General features: G+C 38.8%; 1 protein-coding gene across 3 annotated transcripts in view; it reads left to right on the top strand.

The window, feature by feature from the left end:
* Positions 1-24,197, top strand: part of wwp2 (WW domain containing E3 ubiquitin protein ligase 2) — a 214,609-nt gene that overhangs the window by 67,159 nt on the left and 123,253 nt on the right. For all 3 annotated transcript variants that reach the window (XM_080186797.1, XM_080186798.1, XM_080186796.1), the window contains exons 5-6: positions 5,999-6,136; positions 16,038-16,131. In XM_080186797.1, the coding sequence (XP_080042923.1) occupies positions 5,999-6,136; positions 16,038-16,131 (232 nt within the window). The remainder of the gene's footprint in view (positions 1-5,998; positions 6,137-16,037; positions 16,132-24,197) is intronic.

The raw sequence follows: 24,197 nt of genomic DNA, 5'->3' as shown, positions 1-24,197 counted from the left end.
AACATCATATGGACTTCATCAAGGATAACCAAAAGAAATCTGTTGGCACTTAATTTTGGTGGGAGTAATTGGCACTGTAATCCTCATGTGGAGTACTTCAAAAATGGAGAGCAGCCACCAATAAATTTAATCTGAGATAAAGGCTAGTAGCAATATATTGCAAAATTCTGGAGATTGGTAAATGTCCTGTCTGGAATCTAGTGGAACCTCTGTGTGCAGACTTCAGCTGCAGTGCGATGCAGATACTTGTGATGAATTTGACTGTCGTGGTGGAATAAGACTGGACTAATAGCAATCCAGAAATTATTTCCTCTTGTAAGCTAGGTTTTATCCCATCTGTACCAGTGACTTTTCTTCTCTCAGAACTGCTAATCTTTTAAGTACTGCAGCTTTTTATCCTATCCAACATTGCTACTGCTTTCTCCTTTACTGCTACCTTGGCAGCATCCACTAGTCTGATGCAGATAACTCATTTAATAGCTCAGCCATACTGTCTTCCCAAGAAAGTCTCCTTTATTATCCCAAAATGGCCCCAGTCATCCTTTGACTACACTATTACTATTTGCATTTATATAGGACTTTTGAGTTACTTTTTTTGTGAATTGCAAGTGGCTGAAATTCATAGTTTCAAAGTTCGCATTTTTTTTTTGAGACCTAAAATGGAAAGGGATAATAGGGAATAAAGGCAACTGACCCTTAGATCTTCTGAGGAAGCCAAGATTGAGATTGGAAACTTAAACCTCTGGAAGACAAAAACTGGTTGAAACCATGTGAAAGGAACAGAGCCATCAGAATTCAGATGACAGTGATCTTGAGGTGCAGTACAAGCAGGCTGAAGAAGACAGGTTAAATATAGAAGCTGAGAGTAAGCAAATATGCAATGGCTGCAGCTGTTTCTGTTACTTGAAAATAACATGGGTAGATTTATTCAATGTACCTCATCCCAGTTTAATTCTTTGTACCCAGATAATGTGCTATTATCATAAGCAGAGTTGAGGGGGCTCTGTAGACATGTAAATTTTTAAAAATGAAGATTCTGCCTGTGGAATTCACTCACTGATTATTCCATTGGAGTTTCAATTCGTGTGCCTCATTATGACCTTTGGAAGTATTTGTTTTTCCACAAGTACCTCACACTCCAGGTTCATTTTGTGCACCTTGGCTTTTCAACAGCATTGAGGTAATATAAGAAAGCCATTTACACATCTAGTAGGGAATTCAGGAGAAGCTCCTTTACCCAGAACATGGTTAGAATATGGAATTTGTTGCCACAAGAAGTAGTTTTGATCAGCTTTGATATGTCTAAGGAGAACTTGAGGAAGAGAAGAGAGTATGAAGTATGCTTGATCGGGCTAAATGAAGGAGTGGAAGGAGGCTCATGTGGAGCATTAGGTGTCATGGACCTGTTGGTTCGAATTAACTGTTCCATTGCCACAGACATTTTCCAATTCTATGTATGTTTCTTGTTTAACAGTGCAGCTGGACAATATGCTCTGTAATTGTTTGCTTGAAAATAAATGGGAGACTCAGAATGGATTGTTTGCTGATCTGACAATTTTCAGCCTGTTGTTCTCCTTTCCTAGTGTAAATTACCTGGCCACTCCCATTGTCACTCTTTAATGGCCTCACTGAAATTGAGAATTCTTTGCATTTGAAATTCTGGGAATAAACCATAGGATTCTACCAGGGCAATTTTTCACTATTGTTTGTTCTCTTCTCATGCACTCTTTCACCACCCTCTTCAACCTTCCCTCCTCCAAATGCCTTGTTTTGTACTTCCTTTCCTAGTGGTGATTTGTGCTGGGTTAGAGCCAGCAGTCCTCAATATCTCATTCCAGTTTAATTCTTTGTGCCCAAATAATGTGCTGGCAGGCTGTGCCAAGTGGGAGATATATATTGTAAGTTAGTTTGATGTGTTTTGTAGCAGCATCACTGGATAGCAGTTAAGAGCTAATAATAATTATACTTTTTCTCTGCTGCTTAGTTTGGAACTGAGCGAGCCACTATTGTCACGACAGATATTGACTCACTCAGTACAAACCAAGATTAACATTGGCATCATACTCTCCATTCTGCATCAGCATCACATCAACTGTTTCATTAGGTTCCTTTATTTTAAGGCAATTGTAAATACAAAAGTGATGAGAAGTATGAATACCAGAATAACAACGTTTACCATGCACTCAATCAGTTATCTTGAATTCATACAATGAGTGATCTTTTGAGGTGATGTCTAATGAGTTCATCACACACAGCATCTTATCCTGCTGTTATGTACAAATGTACCTGTTTCACTTTGTCACTTCTATAATACAATAATGTTAATCGTTAAACTTGTAGTTTCTGTTTTGTTGAAGCAATTCAGCTGAATGGTAATAAAAGTTTTGGTTTCAAAAAGGGGAGAAACATCAGGTAGAATTCTAATCTCCCTCTAGTAATCCCTGCTGGAATGTGCACTTAGAGTCACAGTGTTATTTACATCACAGAACAAAGTTATTTGGCTCTCTGAGTCCATGCTCTCCCATGGAGCAATCATTCCCCTGCTCTGTTCCTATAGCCCTGCATGTTAATTTCCTTCAACGATTCATCTGATTTTCTTTTGAAATTATTCTTCCACCCCATGGACAGTAAATTTTGGGTTCATCACTCGTTGCATTAAAACTTCTTCACATTCCCCTTGTATCTCTTGTCCAAAATATTAAATTTGTGTCTCCCAATCCTTGTACAATCAGCTAATGGGAAGTATTTTTGGAAACACAGAAAATACAAGCACGACGAGGCTATTCAGCCCCTCAAGCCTGATCTGCCATTCAATATGATCATGGCTGATTTTATATCTCAACACTCTACTCCTGCTTCTGTAGGTTCATCGCCCTGAGTGGAGAAATTTTTCCTCATCTCAGACCTAACTGGCCTATCTCTTATCCTGACACTATAACCCCTTGCTCTAGACCCAAGCTAGGGAGAACAACATCCCTGCATTCAGTCTGTCTAACCCTGTCAATTGAGGAGATTTCCTGTCATTCTTCGAAACTCCAGTGAATATAGGCCTAGTTGACCCAACCTCTCTTCCCATGACAATCCTAGGAATCAGTCTGGTGAAGATTTGCTGCACTTTCTTAGGTAAGGAGATTGCAACTGTACACAGTTCTCCAGATGTCTCAGCAAGGCCCTCTACAGCTGCAGTATGATCTTGTTCCTATACTCAAATCCTCTTGCAGTGAAGGCCAATATATCATTTGCCTTCCTTACTGCTTTTTTGCATCTGCATGCTTGCTTTCAGTGATTGGTGTGCATGGAAGTCCAGGCCCCTTTGTACATAAACATTTCCCAATCTATCAGCATTCAAATAATGCTTTGCCTACTGAAGTGGATAACTTCACACTTGTCCATACTATACTGCATTGTATTTGCCCACTCACTCAACTTGTCTAACTCACTTTGTAGCCTCTTAACATCCTCTTCACCACTTTCATTCCCACCTAGTATTGCTCCAACAGCAAACTTGGGGTTATTACATTTTGTTCCCTGATCCAAATTATTGACATATCTTGGGAATAGCTGGGGGCCAAGCACTGATCCCTGAGGTAACAAACTAGTCACTGCCTGCCATTCCAAAAAGGACTGATCTATTTCTATTTCCTGTTTTCTGTTTGCTAAGCAATTCTGAATCCATTGCCAGTATATTACTCCCAAACCTATATGTTTTAGTTTTGCACACTAACCTGTTGGATTTCATCAAAAGATTTCTAAAAATCCAAATACTCCACGTTCACTAGTTCTCCCTTATCTATTCAATTAGTTAAATCCTCAAAACGCTTGAGCAGGTTTGTCAAACACAATTTCCATTTCATAAATACATGTTGACTTTGGCTAATCCAGTTATTTTCTAAATATCCTATTATCACATCCCTTATTATAAACTAGCATTTTCCCTACCACTGATGATAGGCTAACTGATCTGTAATTCCTTCTTTTCTCTCTCCCTCCTTTTTAAGTAGTGCACTTAACATTTGTCACCTTCCAATCTGCCAGGATTGTTCAAGAATCTACAACATTTTGGAACATGACACTTAAAGCATCCACTATTTCCATAGCCATTTCCCTGGGCTGGAGATTATAAGGCCATGGGGATTTATTGACTTTCGATCCTATTAATTTCCCTAGCACTATTTTTACTAATGCAAATTTCCTTCGATTCTTGCTCCCCACTCGACCCTTGGTCCCCTAGTGTTTCTGGGAAGTTATCTGCCTCTTCCATGAGGACAGAATTCAAGTGGTTGTTTAATTGCCATGCCACTTGTCCTGTATTATAAATTATTACTTATGTTTTGTTAACCACTCTCTCAATGTGTCCTGCCACTTTCAAAGATCATGCTCATGCGTTTCCATTTCCATCTGTTCCTACGTTCCCTTTCGAATTGTGCCATTAAATCTATAATGCATTTCCTATCGTTTATGCCAAAATGCATCATCATATACTTTTTTGTATTAAATTCAATCTGCCACTTGTCTGTCCATTGTGCCTATTGCAGGCAGTTTGTATTATTATAACTGTTTGCCATTTCTCCAAGTTTGATATCATTAGCAAATTTTGACATTTTATTCTATATTCCAAGCAACAAGTCATTTATATAGCAAAAAAAAAGCAGTGGTCCTGGCACTGACCCTTGGGGAACACCACTTGCTACTTTCAGCCAATTTTTTGATCCAAATGCACACCGTCCTTCCTATTGCATTGGCCTCAATTTTGTATACCAGCCTTTTATGTGGTACCTTGTTGGATACTTCCTTCGAATTCAAATAGACAAAAATCCACTACGTTTTCTTCACCAACCATCCCTGCCTTTTGCAAATTTGTGCTGGTTCTCCTAATGCCAGGTGATCTTTTCCCCGAAGAAGGATTCCAAAACTTGGACTTCTCACTGATCTTTGACTAACTGGCCTGCAGATGCTGGGACTGTTCTTGAATCCTTTTTTGAATAAGGCATTTTCCACATGCCAATTCTCTGGCACTTCCCCCAAATCTAGGCAAGTGTGGATATTGGAAAGGGACATCTTTGGGCTTGGCTGTGCTGCCTCTCTCAGTCAAATAGCCTTCAACCAGTCACTATTTAGATTCCCATATGAACTGTAGAGACATGATTTAGTTACTGAAGAGTTGCTTGAATTAAGGAACTGTGCCCCCAATAAATCATTATCTTTAGGAGAGGATTTAAGGTGAAAAAATTAAAAGGGGAAAGTAATTTGGCAATTTTCCTCACTGTTTATAGAACAGATAAGTATAACATTTTATTCAAAATAATGCCACAATGCACATTTTTGGCAATAAGAAATTTGTTAAATCTAAGTGATTCATGAATACAATATCAATTTGATGGATTTTTTATCAGAAACTGAATGCATATTTTAATTGCCGTAATACAATGCTCAAATTGTCATCTATTTAAATGTGTAGCAGTAAAACAACAACTTTGTATTTATATGAGATCTTTAACATCACAATATATTCTAAATGCTTAAAAAGGTTAACTACTACCTTGGGTTACATTTGTAATGCAGAGGTGTGGTGCATGCATTTCATTGGGTTGCCTATCAAATCCATTTCTTGCTAAAATGTTCATGAAACAATCTTGGGCTTGTGCATGTACAAAGAAGAAAATTACTCTGACTTACCCAGATTATGTAAGTCAGCTCATTGTCATTGTAAAAATTTGTGAAGTCATCTGCTCACAGTTGGATTTAGTGCATTAAAGATGGAGAATGTCAAAGCATTTTGTTCCCAGTGTTGGTACAGAATGGAGTATTTGAAAAAAAAAATCCGTCTCTGCATCCAGCCATGAACTGAAAAAAGGTTTTGAATTCAGGTGTGCTTCAACAGAAGGTCTTTGTAGAACTTGGTGACATGAAAACTGCCCATAGTGTTTTCTCACTTGAGTGACAGAGAAATAACAAACTCAATCAAATCATTTTTTTTCCCACTTTTTCTTGCTCACAGTGGAGAACATTCAGCTGAATTTGAACCTTCAGGTGGGAAACAAAAGTGGTGTTGTGTGCAGCGGTGAATTGACTGTTTGCCTGGATGGCCTTAATGTTGACTTGGGAAATCTGCCTAATGGCACCATCATGACAGAAAGTAAGTACTGCAACACATGGTTCATTCTGATGCTTGGATTGCGGGTGATGGGTCATACATAAGAAATTACTTAATGCACCTTAATTGATTTGCAGCTCTTCAATGAAAATGTGTTTTTATAGTTGGTATTAAAACTGGTAAGTTCAAAACAAATTATATTTTGTGGTGTTAGATGTTCTAATATTCAATGTACTAAATCTCTAATAGCTTAATTTGGCAAACTTTCTGTGCTGTTGTCTGTTGCTTGTCTTAAATTGATTCTGATAAAGAATAATCATGGATTTAATACTGTCTTAAAATATGCATCTTGTTTACAGGCACATGATAGCAGCAACAACTTTTCAGTTGAACATCTGTATGTAACCTTACTGTATTTTGGGGTATATTATCCTGCAGAGTTGTTCATTTCAAGCTACCAAATTTTGTCTTATGTTTGCCATTTCCAGTTGATTTTAACCTTAGTGTTAGTAGTCAAGCTTAAATTGATTGAAAGGAAACCATGAAGATTTTAAATACATTGGCTCTTAAACCAATTGCAAAATAGGGGTGTTTACAATAGCTAATTCTTCAATCATTTTAAAATATTTGCACATAGTTCATTGACTTATATTGACAACATATTATAGCGCTGGCATACCAATGATTTGGGCCAAATGAGAGCCATGTTTTTATTTGGTGAATTAATCACCTGTTGGTTTATAGCTCCTCTACTTTGATTCCAACAATACTTTCATTGATAATGATATTATCATGTCTAAAACTAGGTTCTTTCCACTGTCGGCATGCATCATTTCCAGAAGCTGAAAATGGCAAAATTTTTGTATTGTGTTAGATTTCTAAATTTATTGTACAAAATACCACAGGGGATTTAATGTTGAATTGATAGGACATTAAATTTGTTATAAATCCAAAAATTATTGGAAACTTAAAACAATTTGTAAATAGACTATTTTCTTTAAAAATCAGAAAACCAAGTTTTGTTGCTACAATAAGCTAGATCATTAGAAAATAATATTGCAGCGTATGCAAACATTGCACTCAAAGTTTTTATCTGATGCTATAAGTTGATGAGAACCGGCAAAGCCTGAATTCCAGGCCCAACCCCTCTCGTTTGACACCAAAGAAGATAGCAAGGTATTAGGTCTGTGAATTGCTTGGTACATCTGTTCATCCTTTCTCTTTGTATTCAACTCATAGTTTTGCTATGCTCAACAAAATTCTGAAGGTGATTTGTAAAATAATTAGTTCTGATTATTGAAAACTTTAGGATGTGCTTTGAAGAGTGTGTAAAATATGTTTGTTCGGTATATTTTTAGAACTTGAAAGCAGTAGAATATTTCTAATGGTATTAAAAGGTTGTATTTTGTAGTTATTCAATAACAGTGGACTGGAGAGAAATAATACTTGCACCATACAATGTTTAATTTGATTTATTTATTGTCACATGTGTTAATATACAGTGAAAAGTATTGTTTCTTGCACGCTATACAGACAAAGCATACCATTCATAGAGAAGGAAAGGCGAGATTGCTGAATGTTGGGTTACAGTCATAGCTAGGACGTAGAGAAGGTTCAACTTAATGTGAGGCAGGTTCATTCAAAAGTCTGATGGCAGCAGAGAAGAAACTGTTCTTGAGTCGGTTGGTGTGTGTTCTCAGACTTTTGCATCTTTTTTCTGATGGAAGAAAGTGGAAGAGAGAATATCCAGGGTGTGTGGGTGTCCTTTGTTATGCTTTTCCAAGTCAGTGGAAAGTGTACACAGTATCAATGGGTGGGAGGCTGGTTTCCGTGATGGACTGGGCTTCGTTCACGACTGTTTGTAGTTTCTTGCGGTCTTGGACAGAGCAGGCGTCATTATCAAGCTGTGACATTACCAGAAAGAATGCTTTTTGTGGTGCATCTGTAAAAATTGATGAGAGTTGTAGCGGACATGCCAAATTTCCTTAGTCTTCTGAGAAAGACTCAGAAGGTGTTGGTGTGCTTTCTTAACAATTGTGTTGGCATGGGGGGGGACCAGGACAGGTTGTTGGTGATCTGGACAACTAAAGTCTTGAAGCTCTTGACCATTTCTACTTCATTCCCATTAATGTGGATGAGGGCATGTCCTCCATTATGCTTCCTGAATTTAATGAATATCTCTTTCATTTTGTTAACATTGAAGGAGATATTGATATTGTTGTTGCAGCAGCTCACCAGATTGCCTACCTCTTTACTGAAGTCTGTTTCGTCATTGTTCGCGATCTGACCCATTACAGTGGTCTCATCAGCAAACTTGAAAATCGAGTTAGAGGGAAATTTGGCCACACAGTCATAGATGTATAAGGGTATAGTAAGGGACAGAGAACACAGCCTTGTGGGAAACCGGTGTTATGGAGGAGTGCTGTTGCCTGTGGGTTAGGAAATTCAGGACCCAGTTGCAGAGGGAAGAGCCGAGCCCCAGGCACCCAAGTTTGGAGATGAGTTTTGTAGGAAAAATGGTGTTGAAGGCTGAGCTGTCGTCGATAAGTAGGAGTCTGACATAGGTGTCTTTGTTATCTAGGTATTCCAGGGTTGAGTGCAGGGCCAGGGAGATTGCATCTGCTGTGGACCTGTTGTGGAGGTAGGTGAACAGTAGTGGATCCAGGCAATCTGTAAGGCTGGAATTGATTCGTGCCATGACTAACTTTTAGAAGCACTTCATAATGTTGGATGTCAGAGCCACCGGACGATAGTCATTGAGGCAACCTGCTTGGCTTTTCTTTGGTACTGGGATGATGTTCATCTTCTTGAAGCAGATAGGGACCTCAGATTGTTGTAAAGAGAAGTTGAAGATGTCTGCGAATACCCCCACCAGCTGGTTTGTGCAGGATTTGAGTGCTTATCTAGGTCGCCCATATGGGCCAGTTACTTTCCGTGGTTGACCTTTGAGAAGGCTGCTCTGACACCTGCAGTGGTGACCTCGGATACAGGTTCATTTGAGGTCTCCAGAGTGGACGGTGCGTTCTCGCTGACCTCTTGCTCAAAACGAATATAGAATGCATTGAGCTCATCAGGGCGGGGTGTGTTGGTGCCGGCCATTTTACATGCTTTCATCTTGTCACCTATTATGTATTGTAGACCTTGCCGTAGTTTGTGGGGGTCTGTGTGGCTGGCCCGGGACCCTTGTTTGGTCCAGTACAGTCTTTTGGTATCTTTGATGGATCTCCTTGGATCGTATCTGGCTTTCTTGTATAGGTCAGGATCACATTATGTGAGCACTGCAGACCTGGACTTCAGCAAGCAGTGGATAGCCCTGTTCACCCATAGTTTTCAGTTGGGGAACATGCAGATTTCCTTCTTTGGTACACTGTCTTCTACACACTTACTAATGAAGTCAGTTATTGTAGTGGTGTACTCGTTCAGGCTGGTTGCAGAGTTTTTAAATGCTGACCAGTCTATTGACTCTAAGCAGTTCTGTAGGAGACCATCCAATTCCTCAGACCAACATTGCATGACTTTCTTTGATGGATTCTCCTGCTTCAGTTTTTGCTTGTAAGCCTGGAGCAGGAGCACAACCTTGTGGTCTGATTTACCAAAGTGTGGGTAGGCATGTTTGATATTTGTGCAGCAGTGGTCTAGGATGTATGGTCCTGGAACAGGAGCCGTATTGGTTGTACCTTGCTCGTTCACTCTTGAGCTTGGCCCGATTGAAGTCTTGATGAACAAGGCCTCAGAATGTTTTGTCTCAAGGCTATTTGTAGTGGTATGTATTTCATCTAGCACAGTCTTCACATCCATGTGAGTTGGGATGTAAACTGCTGCCAGGATAACAGATGTGAACTCCTGTAGAAGATAGTAGGGGCGGCGTTTTAGCATCAGATATTCTACGATGTAGGAGTGTAAGTCGGCCATTTGGACCATTGAGTTTGCTCTGCCACTCAATGAGATACTGACTGATCTGATATAATCCTCAACTTCATTTTCTCATCTTATCCCCATTGACCTTGATTCCCTTACTGATTTAAATATCTGTCTCTCTCTACTATCAACGTGTTTATTGACCTAGCCCCTACGATAAAGAATTCCATGGCTTCACTATCCTCTGAGAGAAGAAATTTGTCTTCATCTCTGTCTGAAATGGGTAACAATTACTGAGTTTATGCCCTTCTATTGTATGTTTAAATACTGATGTATATAAAATTTACAAAATGATATAATCGCACTTGGAGAAAATCAAAGCTGTTTGAAAGGAAATTTAGGACCAAGGATTCTAGTCTTCATGATGTATTGGGCACTTTTTAGATAAGTTCTGTGATTTTATTAATTTGGTGTTTCAGCTAGGACTGTATAGATACAGGTGGATGTCATTCAGTCCTTGGGCATGTTCCACCATTTAATTAGATCACTGTCAATCTGCACCTCCACTCACTTATATGCATTTGCATATTTCTTGATATCCTTCTCCAACAAAAATATATTGATTTTTAATTATGAAAATTTCAATTGACCTGGAATCCACAGCATTTTGTGGGAACAAGTTCAAGATTTCCATTATTCTTTTTATGGGAAGTGTTTCCAGATTTCCATTCCAAAAGGCCTAATTCTCATTTAAAAGATTATGCCCTCTAGTTCTAGGTTTTGCCACCAGAGAAAGCAGTTTGTTTGTATCTATGCCATGAAAATCCCTTTATTGTTTTAAATGCCTTGGTTAAATCACTCGTCATCCTTCTAAAGAGAGAATCAAAAGCAAGTTTATGTAACCTGGTATCATGATTTGTGCTCAAGGATGCTTGCATGAGGTGCACATTTCCAGTTAAATATTGGGAATGCGATAGCTATCATCCTTGGTCAGCATTATAATGTTTATACACCTGCCTCTAATTTCATTCTTCTCCAAAACTCATGTCTTGGACAGAACCAGGTACTTTGCAACCTCAGCTATTTGATGCTGAGCTTCTCACCTCATTCTCTCCATCACAAAGACTGTCTACTTCCATTTCATAATATCTTTCTGCCCCGCCGTAGCCCATCTGCTGTTGAAAGAGTCACAGGAGACGATCTTGAGCTTGTGTTCACCACCCATACAAGTGCTGGTGGGGGCTCAAGATCCAAAAGTTGCAGATCTTGTCAGCGAGATCATGATTTTGGATCTTTCCTGCTCCTCACCAGGTTCATGACCGAACAGATGAACCTGCTTTACATGACTTTTAATATATTTTGATATTATTAACACACCACCTCGCTGTACATTGAATCCTCCCACCTTATAATGACACTACACATACATGACTTGCAACAGATTCACCTAGACGTGAGCCAATTGTGGTGAATATAGCCCCTGGGGAAGAGGGACATGACCAGGCAGTGATTGGCACTGCCAGGCTGGTATCATGCTCATGCTAGCTGTGACTGAGGGGGGAGGGAATTTTTTTGTTTTGGGGGGGGGCATGATCAATGGGAGGGGCCAATGATCAGGTGGATGAGGAAGGGGAGAGAAATGCCAACTCCAGTGTTCTGGAACTTCATCTGTAGCCAAAGAGGATACAAAGATTTCTGTCAAGGCCCCAACAATTTCCTTCCTTGCTTTCCTTGGTATTCAGGGGTAGATCCCATCAGGTCATGGGAATTTATCTACTTTAATGCTTTTTAAGATGCCCATCACCACCTTTTTGACATCAACATGACCCAGAATATCTACATACCCGAACCTAGGCTCCTTATCAACCAAGTAGTTCTCTTTGATGAATACTGAGGCAAAGTATTCATTTAGTATCTCACCCATTTCCTCTATTTCCATGCATAGATTCCCTCCACTATCTTTGAGTGGACCAACCCTTTCCCTGGCTTCCCTCTTGCACTTTACATACAACCTGTAAGACCTAGTTTGTTAAATTGGAGAGTTTACACATGTTGTCCTTATTATATGTACTATCTTTGAATCTGTTCTGTTGTACTAAGGATTGATTTAACTGTTGGTTTTAAAATATGGCTCACTTTTAAACAAGATTATTACGAATAGTGTTGAAAATCAATTTAAAATGACAGTTGCCTGGAAGTACAGAATTTGATGTTGCTGAAAAGAGAGGCATGTTGCCAAAACTTTTTGTCTTGCGCTCATCAGGACAGACACAATAGTGCCAAATTTCAAATGATCATAACTTATACTACTAATTGGTGACTAAATCAGCATCCTATTTTTCCTGTAATATAAATTGTTGTGACTGTTTGAAATTTGGAATTCTTTGTCCTGATGAGTGCAAGAAAGAAAGCTTCAGCGACACGTCTCTCTTTTCAAGAGTATTTAATATGTGTTCTACTGGTGGCCATACTAGAATTTATTCGGTCACCTTGTTTTGGAAGTAAGTGAGATACAATTGGTCAAAGTGCAATAAAATTTGATAGCCCCTCCCCGCCCCCTCAGAGATGCAGATAGCAATTGCAACAACTCGAGTGCAGATCAGCTAACTTTAACATAGACAAGGCAATGAAATTAAGACCTTCCTGGTCTGCATGTATCAATTCTAAGAATTCAATGAAATATTCATGCACTGAGACATGAGCACACAGCTTCTGTGTTTGGTTTGATCTGAGTAGTTCAATGTACAATTTGACCTTTTGATGTAATACCATATCAGTTCAAAATCTAAGGATTGCCTATGGCCATTTTTAAAGACATCAAATTATGCTCACTTTAACTTTATCTGTCCATCACAGTTTTGAAAAGCAGCAAGATTCTAATTTGTCGCTTAACTTTTTGCAACTGATTTAAAATTGTGAGACTTAATAATTGCATTTGCTGCCCACAGCCAACTTTTATTTATTTTCTCAGATTATTTCCAAAATCAAAAATGAATAAGACCCTGGAAGGTGGGAGGCCACATAAAATATTTGGATTTCAATGAACAGAGTTTGTGTTTGCAATCACAAGGGAATTTTAGAATTTGCAGTGCAGCAAGAGGCTGCTTGGTGCAACATGTCAGTGTTGGAAATGGCAGGACGTTTTTTTGTTCAGTATTTCAATAATAGATGGAGTGGACATCATTAAATTACATGAAAGTATATGTCTATGTTGTAGATATTAGTTTACTGAAAACTTTTTTTAAAGCATTTATTGTTAAGAGGTATTTCATCTGAAAAGGTAAGTTGCATTTTCATTTAATAGAGTCATTACCATTCATATTGGAAAAACACCTAGTGATGAAAAGAAATAGTGGAAAAGAAAGACGTGCATTTATATAGTGCTTTTCACAACCATCAGGTGTCTTGGTGTTTATAACTAAGGAAGAATTTTTGAAGTATGGTTACTATTGCAGTGTAGGAAACTTGGCTGCCAATGTGTGCACAGCAAACACCCACAAAGAACAATGTGATAATGATCAGATAATCTATATTTATTATTTTGATTGCGGGATAGCTAATGACCAGGACACCAGAGATGGGTCCTCTGCTCTTCTTTCAAATAGTGTCATGGGATCTTTCACATCGCTCAAGCAGAGAGATGGGGCTTGGCTTTATTAAGAACTAGGAGCAGGAGCAGGAGCAAGCCATCTGGCCCCTCGCGCCTGATCCGCCATTCAGTAAGATCATGGCTGATCTTTTCATGAACTCAGCTCCACTTACCCGCTCGTTCACTATAGTCTGTAATTCCTTTACTGTTCAAAAATTTATCTATCCTTGCCTTAAAACATTCAACGAGGTAGCCTCAACTGCTTCACTGGACAGGGAATTCCACAAATTCACAATCCTTTGGCTGAAGAAGTTCCTCCTCAACTCAGTCGTAAATCTGCTCCCCCTTATTTTGAGACCATGCCCCTTAGTTCTCGTTTCACTTGCTAGTAGAAACAATCTCTCTGCTTCTGTCTTATTCCATTCATATAAGACCTTCCTCATTCTTCTGAATTCCAGTGAGTATAGTCCCAGTTTACTCAGTTTTTCCTCATAAGCCAACCGTCTCAACTCTGGGATCAACCTAGTGAATCTCCTCTGCAACTCCTCTAGTGCCAGTATATCTTTTCTCAAGTAAGGAGACCAAAACTGTACACAGTACTCCAGATGTGGCCTCACCAGCACGTTACACAGCTGCAACATAATCTCCCTGTTTTTAAACTCCATCCATCTAACAATGAAGGACAAAATTCCATTTGCCTTGTTAATTACCTGCTGTACCTGCAAACCAACATTTTGTGATTCATACGCTAGGATGCCCAGGTCCCTCTGCATTGTAGCAAGCTGCAATTTTTTACCATTTAAATAATAGTCCATTTTGCTGTTATTCCTACCAAAATGGATGACCTCACATTTACCACATTATACTCAATCTTCCAGATCTTTGCCCGCTCACTTATACTATCTATGTCTCTGCAGACTTTCAAGTCTTCTACACACTTTGCTCTGCCACTCATCTTAGTGTTATCTGCGAATTTTGACGCAGTACACTTGGTCACCAAAATAACACCTCTAACAGCGCAGGACTCCCTTAGTACTGCACTGGAATCTTAGCCTTGATGTTTCTGCTCAAGCCCTTGAGTAGGATTTGAATCTGGAATCTTGTGACTCAGAGGCAAGAGTTTGACTCATTGAGCCAGACTGACACTGCAACTATTGAACATGTACCTCAGTCTTTACCCTCAAATAACTGCATGTAACCTTTGTTTCTGAAATTGTTGGCTACAACAGTCTAGTTGAGGTGAATTTTTTGAACGTTGCTATGTTAAAAGATTTATGTAATACAAAATTCTCAAAAGTTTTGTTTGGAAATTATAGTTTTCTCCAATCCATGAATAGAAAAATTATTTAGAAAAAACTGGCATACAATTGCTTCCATTCTAAAGAATATATGTTCTCAACTTTCTTTCCGATTGTGGAGCGCTCATCTAACTTATGTGGAGCCAGTGTAATCTGCAGTTGATTATGAAGAGAGTTTTTGAGGTTAACTGGCAATAATGTTATCAATCAGGTACTGGCAGTAAAAAAAATCTCCCACATAAAACAAAAACTGAATATTATTTTAAAGGAACAAGTGCCATTGGTTGATATTGAGACTAATATAATTTCAGCGATGAAGGAGTACTTTATAAACAACAAGAGTTTTGCTCTTGTAGTTTATGATAGAAGCAGAATTTCTTGATAAATTCTAATTGCTGCCAGGTATTTGTTATTTTCCATAAATATTTTGCATGACACATGAATATATTTTAATTGGTTGTGTATTTTCTCACAATGTTCAGTATTAATGAAATTATCTTGCTTTTCTGAACTTGCTTTGGAATATTTTACAGTTTTGTGTGGCATCTTGTGATTTGCAAAATTAAAGAATTATTAGAATAATTAATTGCAAATTAGACATTTAGATTAAAACATGTTAGTGTTGAAAATTAAAAGTGCAAATCTTTTTTAAACCTAGAATTATTAGACTGCCAGCGCTGACAGTAGAAACTTTAAACACTAATGGAAAATGTCTGACTGCATTATTAACTCCTTGTATGATCACAGTAGCTTGTAAAATTTGTCAACCCAACAACAAATTAAACAGTAGTTTTGGCAGTTCACATTCTTACATTTCAAGTCTCCATTAGCTTTTGTTTCATTTGTTAAACTTGTTAAGTATGCTCGTTCAGGAGATTATGGGTAAACTTCACATAGAGCTGGTATGTATTTTCTGAGACCGCTCCAGCAGTATAAGTTAGTGGCCTTAAGTATGACGTGCATTTAAGTAGGAGAATCTGGATGTCCTTTTCACCTGTGGCATATCTTATGATTAAAATGGTGGAAAAACATCATACAAGTTAAACTAAATTAAGGCTATCTGAATAAGTTCTAAGCTGGTTGGACAAAGTAATTTATTTTGAGTTATAGTTTTGTGTTGAAAAGGAAAGCTCTTTGCCAAGGTTATGATTAACTGCTGATTGTGTCCACTAGTTTTTATCCTATGTTTCTTCTACAGAATTCCAGCAGAATGACAGAAGTTGTCAAAGCGCAGGTGAAGACGATTCAAAATGTTCCCCCTCACATACCAATGATTCTCGAGATAGAGTGAGGTAAGAGTTGGAATTGTTCAAAAGAATGCTTTTTTTCCTTCTTCACGGGGCTTTATTTTGTACAGATTATTAACTTATTGAATTGGTAATTCAGACAAATGGTAAATTATTTTCCTGTGGCTGAAGGGCTGATAGCAGAATGAACACTTTAAAGGTGCCTTTTTCAGCATTAGCCTTGCAAGTTATTTTGGAATTGCATTTGTAGCATAGGGGCATCATACCTTTGACCAGAAACCTGTGTATCCACTGATATGTTGCATAGAGATTGTAGTTTCTTCCAAAAATCAAATGTATTTGGAAATCAGGGAATAAAAGTTGAAATAAAATTCAATTTTTGTTATGTCTAATTGGAGGTTAATTTTTCAGAAATTTATGGAATGTATGAACGGAAATTAACCATCAATTGATTTACCTTTTTACTCAATGGGCTTATCGATCCATATAATCTATAAATTGTTTAAATTGTATAACTGGTATGTTATTTATAACTGTCATTTGATCATGGCAGAAATAATTATTTTCAGGTTCCATGGTAGAATGTCATAAAAACATTTGATTCTGGCTGGTTGAAGAACCTGGCTGAAATGTAGTTGTTTCATCTTTATACTCAAGTCTTTGAACTGCATTGATTGTCTATATTTTGCATGATTAGATGTTTTATTTGAATATGAATATCAGAGGGAGCTAGACCACATGTAATTGTGAAGTTAAATATAGTGTTTGTTTAAAAAGGGTAAAATCTCATTTCCCTGATGTATTTAGTAGAGTATCTGAACCACATAGACCGGAAAGGTGCCAGATTCTGTCACTGACTTGTGCTGTTAACTGGCCGGCACTAGCTAGTTTGACTTTACAACAGTGGCTACACTTTTAAAAAAGTACTTAATTGGCTGTGAATGGAGGATTTTCATTTTTCATAGTTGAAATGCTACAGTTGGCTTCATTTTCCTGAATTGAGGATAAATGAGGCTGAGTGGCTGCTTATGACAAATATTTAGCATTTTTGCTGAAATAGTATTAGATATTTCAGTAAGGCAAGATTGGGCTTGTCTGCAAACAGCCCCCACCCCATGGTTGCATACCCCTTTGGTGAGGCTCATGTAATTAAGGGCCACAAGTTTGATATGCTCAGTGCCGACAGAATTGTATCCCTTCAGTAAGTCAATACATTCACGGAAAGAACCAGAGCAGGAAAATGATAAAATAACTGGGAGGAGAAAAAATAGCTTTGAAATCTATATATGCACATATAAAGATTGAAAATCACTACAGTATTAAACTAAAGCAGGATATTACCACAAAACCAGCTTAAAATAAAACTAGTTCTCAGTTACAGTGGTTAATTGCCACATGGTTGGTGGAGTGACACAGAATCTTCCTTGTGACAAGTCACTGATATCTGCTCTGCAAACCGGTCATGCTTCAGTCAGTGAACCTGCTTCCTGGCAGCTGACTCTAGAATTGAAAGTGGTCTGTGGAAGATATATAAAGGGGAAGAAAGTACAGTGATTTACAGCATGAAAGTAAAAACCAAAGTATAAAATTCTGATGAAACAGCACAGATAGTAATGATGTCTAATTCTCAGCTCCAATTACTAAAATCTGATTAGCATGTTCTCTCAGTTGGAGACTTCATGTTTCTTCAATTTAGAAAATACGTTTGAGAGTATTTGCTTGCCAAGAAAAGCTGCATTATAACAGAGTCCATGACGTGTTCTGTCTGACTATTTGTTACTTTGTGCAATGTTTTGAAAAAGGAAATTGAGGATGTCTTGACAAAATTAAGCTCTGTAACCCAACTCCAGACGGAGGGCTGTAATCTTCATCAGCAAGGTGATATGATGCAGAAGACAAAGCTGCTAAGGCAGAACCCTTAAAATTCATGTGGAACTTGGCAAATTTTTCTAACACCCCTTAGCATCACAATTTTCTTTCTGATTTTCCTTGTCAACAGCTAATTAATGTACCATAAATGCATTAATTAACCTGGGGCACAGTATTACATCATTATTTCATTTAAAATGATTATTATTGCAGTCATACAGAATGGTCAATTTTTACATAGAAAAAGCGCTGTCTCATTCTTATGTTAAAGGCACTGTCATGTGTATATACACACACACACACACACACACACACACACACATATATATATATACACACACAAACACAGACCTTAATTCTTTCTATTCACTGTGACAAGCTGATTTAGATGTGAAAGCAAGTCCCATATGCTCAGTTTCTCTCCCATTGCACAACCAAAAATAGGAGTTATTTCCTCATGACAAATATCTTTAAGCGGATAACATGCACCAACATCTTTTTCAGTGTCATTCTCTTATTGGTTTCTGGGATTGGGGGCTTGGATTAACTCACCTTCTGACTTTGCTCTGTGGAAGCGCAAGTTAAACTAAAACTCCATCAATCTTCTTTTAAGGTTGATGGAACTTCAGTTTAACTCGCGTTTCCACAAATGTAAAAAGTCCCTTGGCGCGACTCAAAAAGTGCAGGGGAGTTTTCATTGTCTCTTGGCCAAGGTTTATTCCTCAGCCAACACCACTAAAACAGATGATCTGCTCATTTATCTGGTTGCTATTTGTGGATCCTTGAAGTGCAAAATTGTCTGCTGTTTCTCGCCACATCAGAACAGTAATTACACTTCAAATGTACATCATTGACTGTGAAGCATTTTGCCATGTCCTGAGGCAATTGCTCTTTCTTTCTATCTTCTTCCATTGTAAATGTACCATACGGGTTGTGCAAATACACTAATGATGTGGGTATGCCGGCGTTGGACTGGCGTAAACACAGTAAAAAGTCTGACAACACCAGGTTTTAGTCCAACCTATTTATTTGATAATATACTCGCAAGCATATTATCAAATAAATAGGTTGGACTAAAACCTGGTGTTGTCAGACTTTTTACTGCAAATACACTAAGCCAGCAGGTGAGATGTTTATTATGTCCAAAGTCTTTTGTTGCTCTAGACAAACAGCAAACAGCATTAAAGAATAGGTTTGATGCAGTTTATCCCTATATATCAGCTACTGTGACAATCAATGTTCGAAAAGACTTGCAGTTATTTTATTGTTTTGAAGTGTACAATGTGGATGGAAGTATGTTTTTATTCTGTGGATTTCATAGAATCCCTACTGTGCAGAAGGAGGCCATTTGACCCAATGAGACTGCAGTGACAACAATCCCACCCAGGCCCTAGCCCTGTAACCCCATGTACTTGCAAGTCCTCTTGACGCTAAGGGGCAATTTAACATGGCAAATCAACTTAACCTGCACATCTTTTGGAGTGTGGGAGGAAATTTGAGCACTGGAGGAAATCCATACAGACACGGGCAGATTGTGCAAACTCCACACAGTCACCCAAGGCTGGAATTGAACTGGATCCCTGATGCTGTAAGGCAGCAGTATTTACCACTGTGCCATCATGCTGCCCGATTTCTTGAACACTGTTTGTGAAATATATCAATGGGAGTTATTGGACAGCTGAATTTTGCAACTGTTTGTTGAAAGATTGATGCATGAATTATTTCATACATGTATTTGATAATGCTCCTTTGTCCAAAACTTATAACCAAACATTGAAGTTTTTGATTATGCTGCATTCACTTAATTTTTTTAAGCTAAACTCAGGGTCTGGGTAACTTTTCAGACACTGGCACACCCCTGTGTTAACAAATACCTCATTGTTTTCTTAGCAATTTAACTGCAGTGGTTCATTACATTTTCCTAAAAAGCAAACACATGTATGACTGCAGTGATTAAGTTGTTAGCCATTGATTAAAACCAGTAATGGAGATCTCGCAGTACTGCATCTCTGGGGAGCTTTGATTGGACAGACTGAACTAAAAATGTTGGAATGTTAAAAGAATATTTTCATTTAATCACATTCCTTTTGCCCCACCTTTACCATTGTGTACTTTATTAATTTGCAAATGGGGAAGAAGGTAACCTGCAATCATGCAGATGTAATTAATTGTATATATTTTGAGAGACCATGTACATCAGTGGTTAACTGTTCAGCTGTAGAATTTAGAACATCTAATAATAGAGTGAATGTGTTGTCTGCACGCTTTCACAAATCATTTATTTTTTAAACCTGCAACTGCAAGGATGCTTTATGTTTTGCCTCACCAGATTCTGATAATGTGGTGGCATTAATTCAGTATTGTCATTGTCTACAGTGGGCAAATTGATTGAACGTTAGAAATGCAACGGAATTAAAACAGGATGTGTTGCAACTTGAGCAGCAGGGACACCTGAGAATTAAAACAACACTCGCCGTATGGCATGCTGGTTGTTTAATAAAAAGAGCACTGGCTTTCATTCAGAAAAGCTGGTTTAGACCCAAAACAGATTTAGGTCCAATGAAGGGATCAGTTCAAGCAACTTGAAGTGCCACATAATGCTGTAGGAGGCTCTGTATCACTGTGAAGGGAAATGAGAACATTACCTGGCCTGATAATAAAGTATCTTTAATTGATTGGTTTTGTTGGAGAGCATCATGAAGTCTGAGGTGAAAACTTCCCACTCTTGTTGAAGGGAGAATTAGGGTTATCTGAAGCATTTCTGGGGTTTTAAGGAGAGAAAGTTAAATAACAACAGGTCAAGCACTTGACTGAACTTCTGTGGTAACTGGATTATTTGGGTTCATCTTCAATTGAATTTACAAATTGAAAGTGAAACCCCCAGGAACAGATGGCATTGCACAATTAAGGCAGCAAATACCTTTTAGCAGTATTATTCTGATTTTCTGAAATTTGGATTTCTTGCGCAAAATGACTTTAATATCACATTATGCCGACATCATGCAAAAATGGGAGAGCTATTTAGCAGGACTGAAGGAGATTACTTGGCCTGTTGCTTAAGTGTTAGCTGTTTTGAAGAATTGTTCAATTAGTGGTGCTCCTCAGCTTCTTGCAATTTCTTTCTCCTTCAAGTAGTTATCCAAATCCCTTTTTAAGTCAACTGTTTAACCAACTTCCACCATCTTACCAGGCGAAGCCAGTTGTGTGTGAAATGTTTTTCCCCTAATTATCAACCCTTCAGCCATTGGAAATCATTTCCCTTTAGTTTGTTCGAACTCACCCTGTCTTGACCATTCATGATTTTAAACACCTCATTCAAGTTGCCTCTTATCATTATCTAAGTAGCTTTTACATTCTTTCCATATAACTTTGATCCTTCATTCTTGGTACCATTTTGCAAATCTCTATATTCTCTCCAAAACCTCCACCTCCTGGTGCCTATATTGGATGCAACACCCCTGCTGCCACTGAATTAGTGCTTTACACAGATTCAGCATAACATTCTATACCTCTGTTTATAAAGCTTTTATTACCTTTGCCGATGTAAATCAGGTCTCCATCCCTGCAGCAAACTTGGGAGCATGGCCCTGATTTTACTGGCATGGCCGCCTGAGGCTTGTAAGATCGTGCCCAAGGCCACTGGGAAATGTCGTTCTGTGAGCCCCACCTGCCCCGATTTTGAGGCGGCTGTGCCGGTTAAAATCAGGGCCCATGTCTGTAACATATTCACAGACTTAACGCATTTATATTCGAATCCTATGTCCAACAGTGCAATGCAGAATGAATTCCTGTGTTGTCATATTCATTTTGCTTACCAGCCTATTACTCACAAACGTTTTAGTTAAAGAGAAAACATGAAATGCTGCTAAAAAACTGATATTTTCACCAATTTTTCAAAAAATATTGGCATCAAAATAAGTGATTATGTTTAGGATATTTACTTGAAGTGATTATAACACTGCATTTAAGACTCAGGAATTTTTGTCTGGAAGCAATGATTTTAGAGAGGAGGTACACATTGAAAAGTGATCTGGGCCAGGTTCCATGTGTATGCTGAACAAACCCAGTTCTATTTCTGCACTCCTCCCATAATTACCCTAATGCTCCCAGACTGCCTGATGACATTGAGGAATGGATTTTTGCCATGGAGGAATCTCCTGACTTGACATAACCATCTCCATGGAAACTGTGATCACATGGCATGCCCCGCACTCCAGCCATTAGTCCACAAACACATTTATTTTTGTGATGCATTGCCTTCCTGCGTCTAATGGAAAGCCAAAAGACTCATTAGCCAATCAGATGATGCTGTCAGCCAAACAGCATTTTCATAATTTTTATATCTGATAAAGAAAAATGTTCAAAGAACATGACAAAAACAATCTTTTTTTTTAATGACTCTATTATCCTTTTCCAAGATTGCACACAGCACTGTGCTGGAGTTTGGAGACTACAGGCCGATCCTGCTGGGTTGGCTTTTGACAAGGTCTTAGATAGCAGACTGCTATGTAAAGTTAAAACACATGGGATTGCAGGTAATATTCTTGAGAAGGATGGAAAGCTGGTTAGCAAATAGGAAGCAAAACGTTGGCATAAATGGGTCTTTTTCTGCTTGACAGTCAGTAAATAGTGGGATCTATGCTCGGACCCCAATTGTTAACATTATATATTAATGATTTGGGAGAAGGAACTGGATGTATTATCTCCAAATTTCCAGATCACAATGTTCGGTGGGAGGGTGATCTGTGAGGAGGATGCAGAGATGCTTCAAAGTGATTTGGACAGGCTGTGTGTGTGGGCATGTGCATGGCAGATGCAGTATAGTGTTGATAAATGTGAGGTTATCCATTTAGGTAGCAATAATAGGAAGGCAGATTATTACTTGAATGGATGTAATTTGTAAGAAGTCTCACAACACCACGTTAAAGTCTTAACAGGTTTAATGGAATCACGAGCCTTTGAAGCACTGTTCCTTCATCAGGTGACTGGCAAGGTAGGTTTCATAAGCATGGCATATATAGACAAAGGCATAATTGCAAGGTAATGGTTGGAATGCAAGTCTTTTCAGGTAATCAAGTCTTTGTGGGTACTGACAGAATGGAGAGAGGGATAATCACAGGTCAAAGAGATGTGAATTGTCTCAAGCCAGGATTGAGTATGGTTTTGGAAGTCCGGGCCAAATGGTGTGGGTTACATATAGTGTGACGTGAACCCAAGATCCCGATTGAGGCCGTCCTCATGCGTGCGGAACTTAGCTATCAATTTCTGCTCGACGATTCTGCATTGTCGTGTGTCTTGAAGACCGTCTTGGAGAATGCTTACCCGAAGATCAGAGGCTGAATGCCCTTAACTGCTGAAGTGTTCCTCCACTGGAAGGGAACACTCCTTCCTGGTGATTGTCGTGCGGTGTCTGTTCGTCCATTGTCGTAGTGTCTGCATGGTCTCGCCAATGTACCATGCCTCTGGACATAATTTCTTGCAGCATATGAGGTAGACAGCATTGGCCGTGTCACATGAATGTAAGTTGAGAGAGGTGGATACTCAGTGGGACCTTGGTATCCTCATGCATCAGTTGCTGAAAGTAAGTGCGCAGGTACAGCAGGCAGTAAAGAAGGCAAATGCTATGTTGACCTTTATCGCGAGAAGATTTGAGTATAGGAATCATAGAATTCCTACAGTGCGGAAGGAGGCCATTTAACCCATCGAGTCTGCACCGACCACAATCCCAACCAGGCCCAATTCCTATAACCCCACATATCAACCCTGCTAGTCCCCCTGACATTGACCATGGCAAATTGCTCCCTAATCAACCTAACCTACACATCTTTGGAGCGTGGGAGGAAACCAGAGCACATGCAGGAAACCCATGCAGACATGGGGAGAATGTGCAAACTCCACACAGACAGTGATCCGAGGCCAAAATTGAACCCAGGTCCCTGGCGCTGTGAGGCAGCAGTGCTAACCACTGTGCAGTTGTGCCATCCTTAGTAAGTTGGTTAGGATTATATTCACTGGATTATATTCTTTCTGAATCTACCCTGTCTAATATAAGATTCCCTCTCACCCTTCTAATTAGACAGGGTAGATTCAGAAAGAATGTTCCCAATGGCAGGGTAGTCCAGAACTAGGGACCATAGTTTGAGAATAAGGAGTGAATTGTTTAGGACTGAGGTGAGGAGAAATTTCTTCACCCAGAGGGTGGTGAATGTGTGGAATTCATACCCATAAAATGTACTTGAGGC

This window comes from Carcharhinus amblyrhynchos, chromosome 4 (assembly GCF_965287045.1).
Source record: "Carcharhinus amblyrhynchos chromosome 4, sCarAmb.v2.hapA, whole genome shotgun sequence".
Classification (NCBI taxonomy): domain Eukaryota; kingdom Metazoa; phylum Chordata; class Chondrichthyes; order Carcharhiniformes; family Carcharhinidae; genus Carcharhinus; species Carcharhinus amblyrhynchos.
Note: the sequence above shows the minus strand (reverse complement) of the source record. Positions and strands in the feature narration are given on the sequence as shown.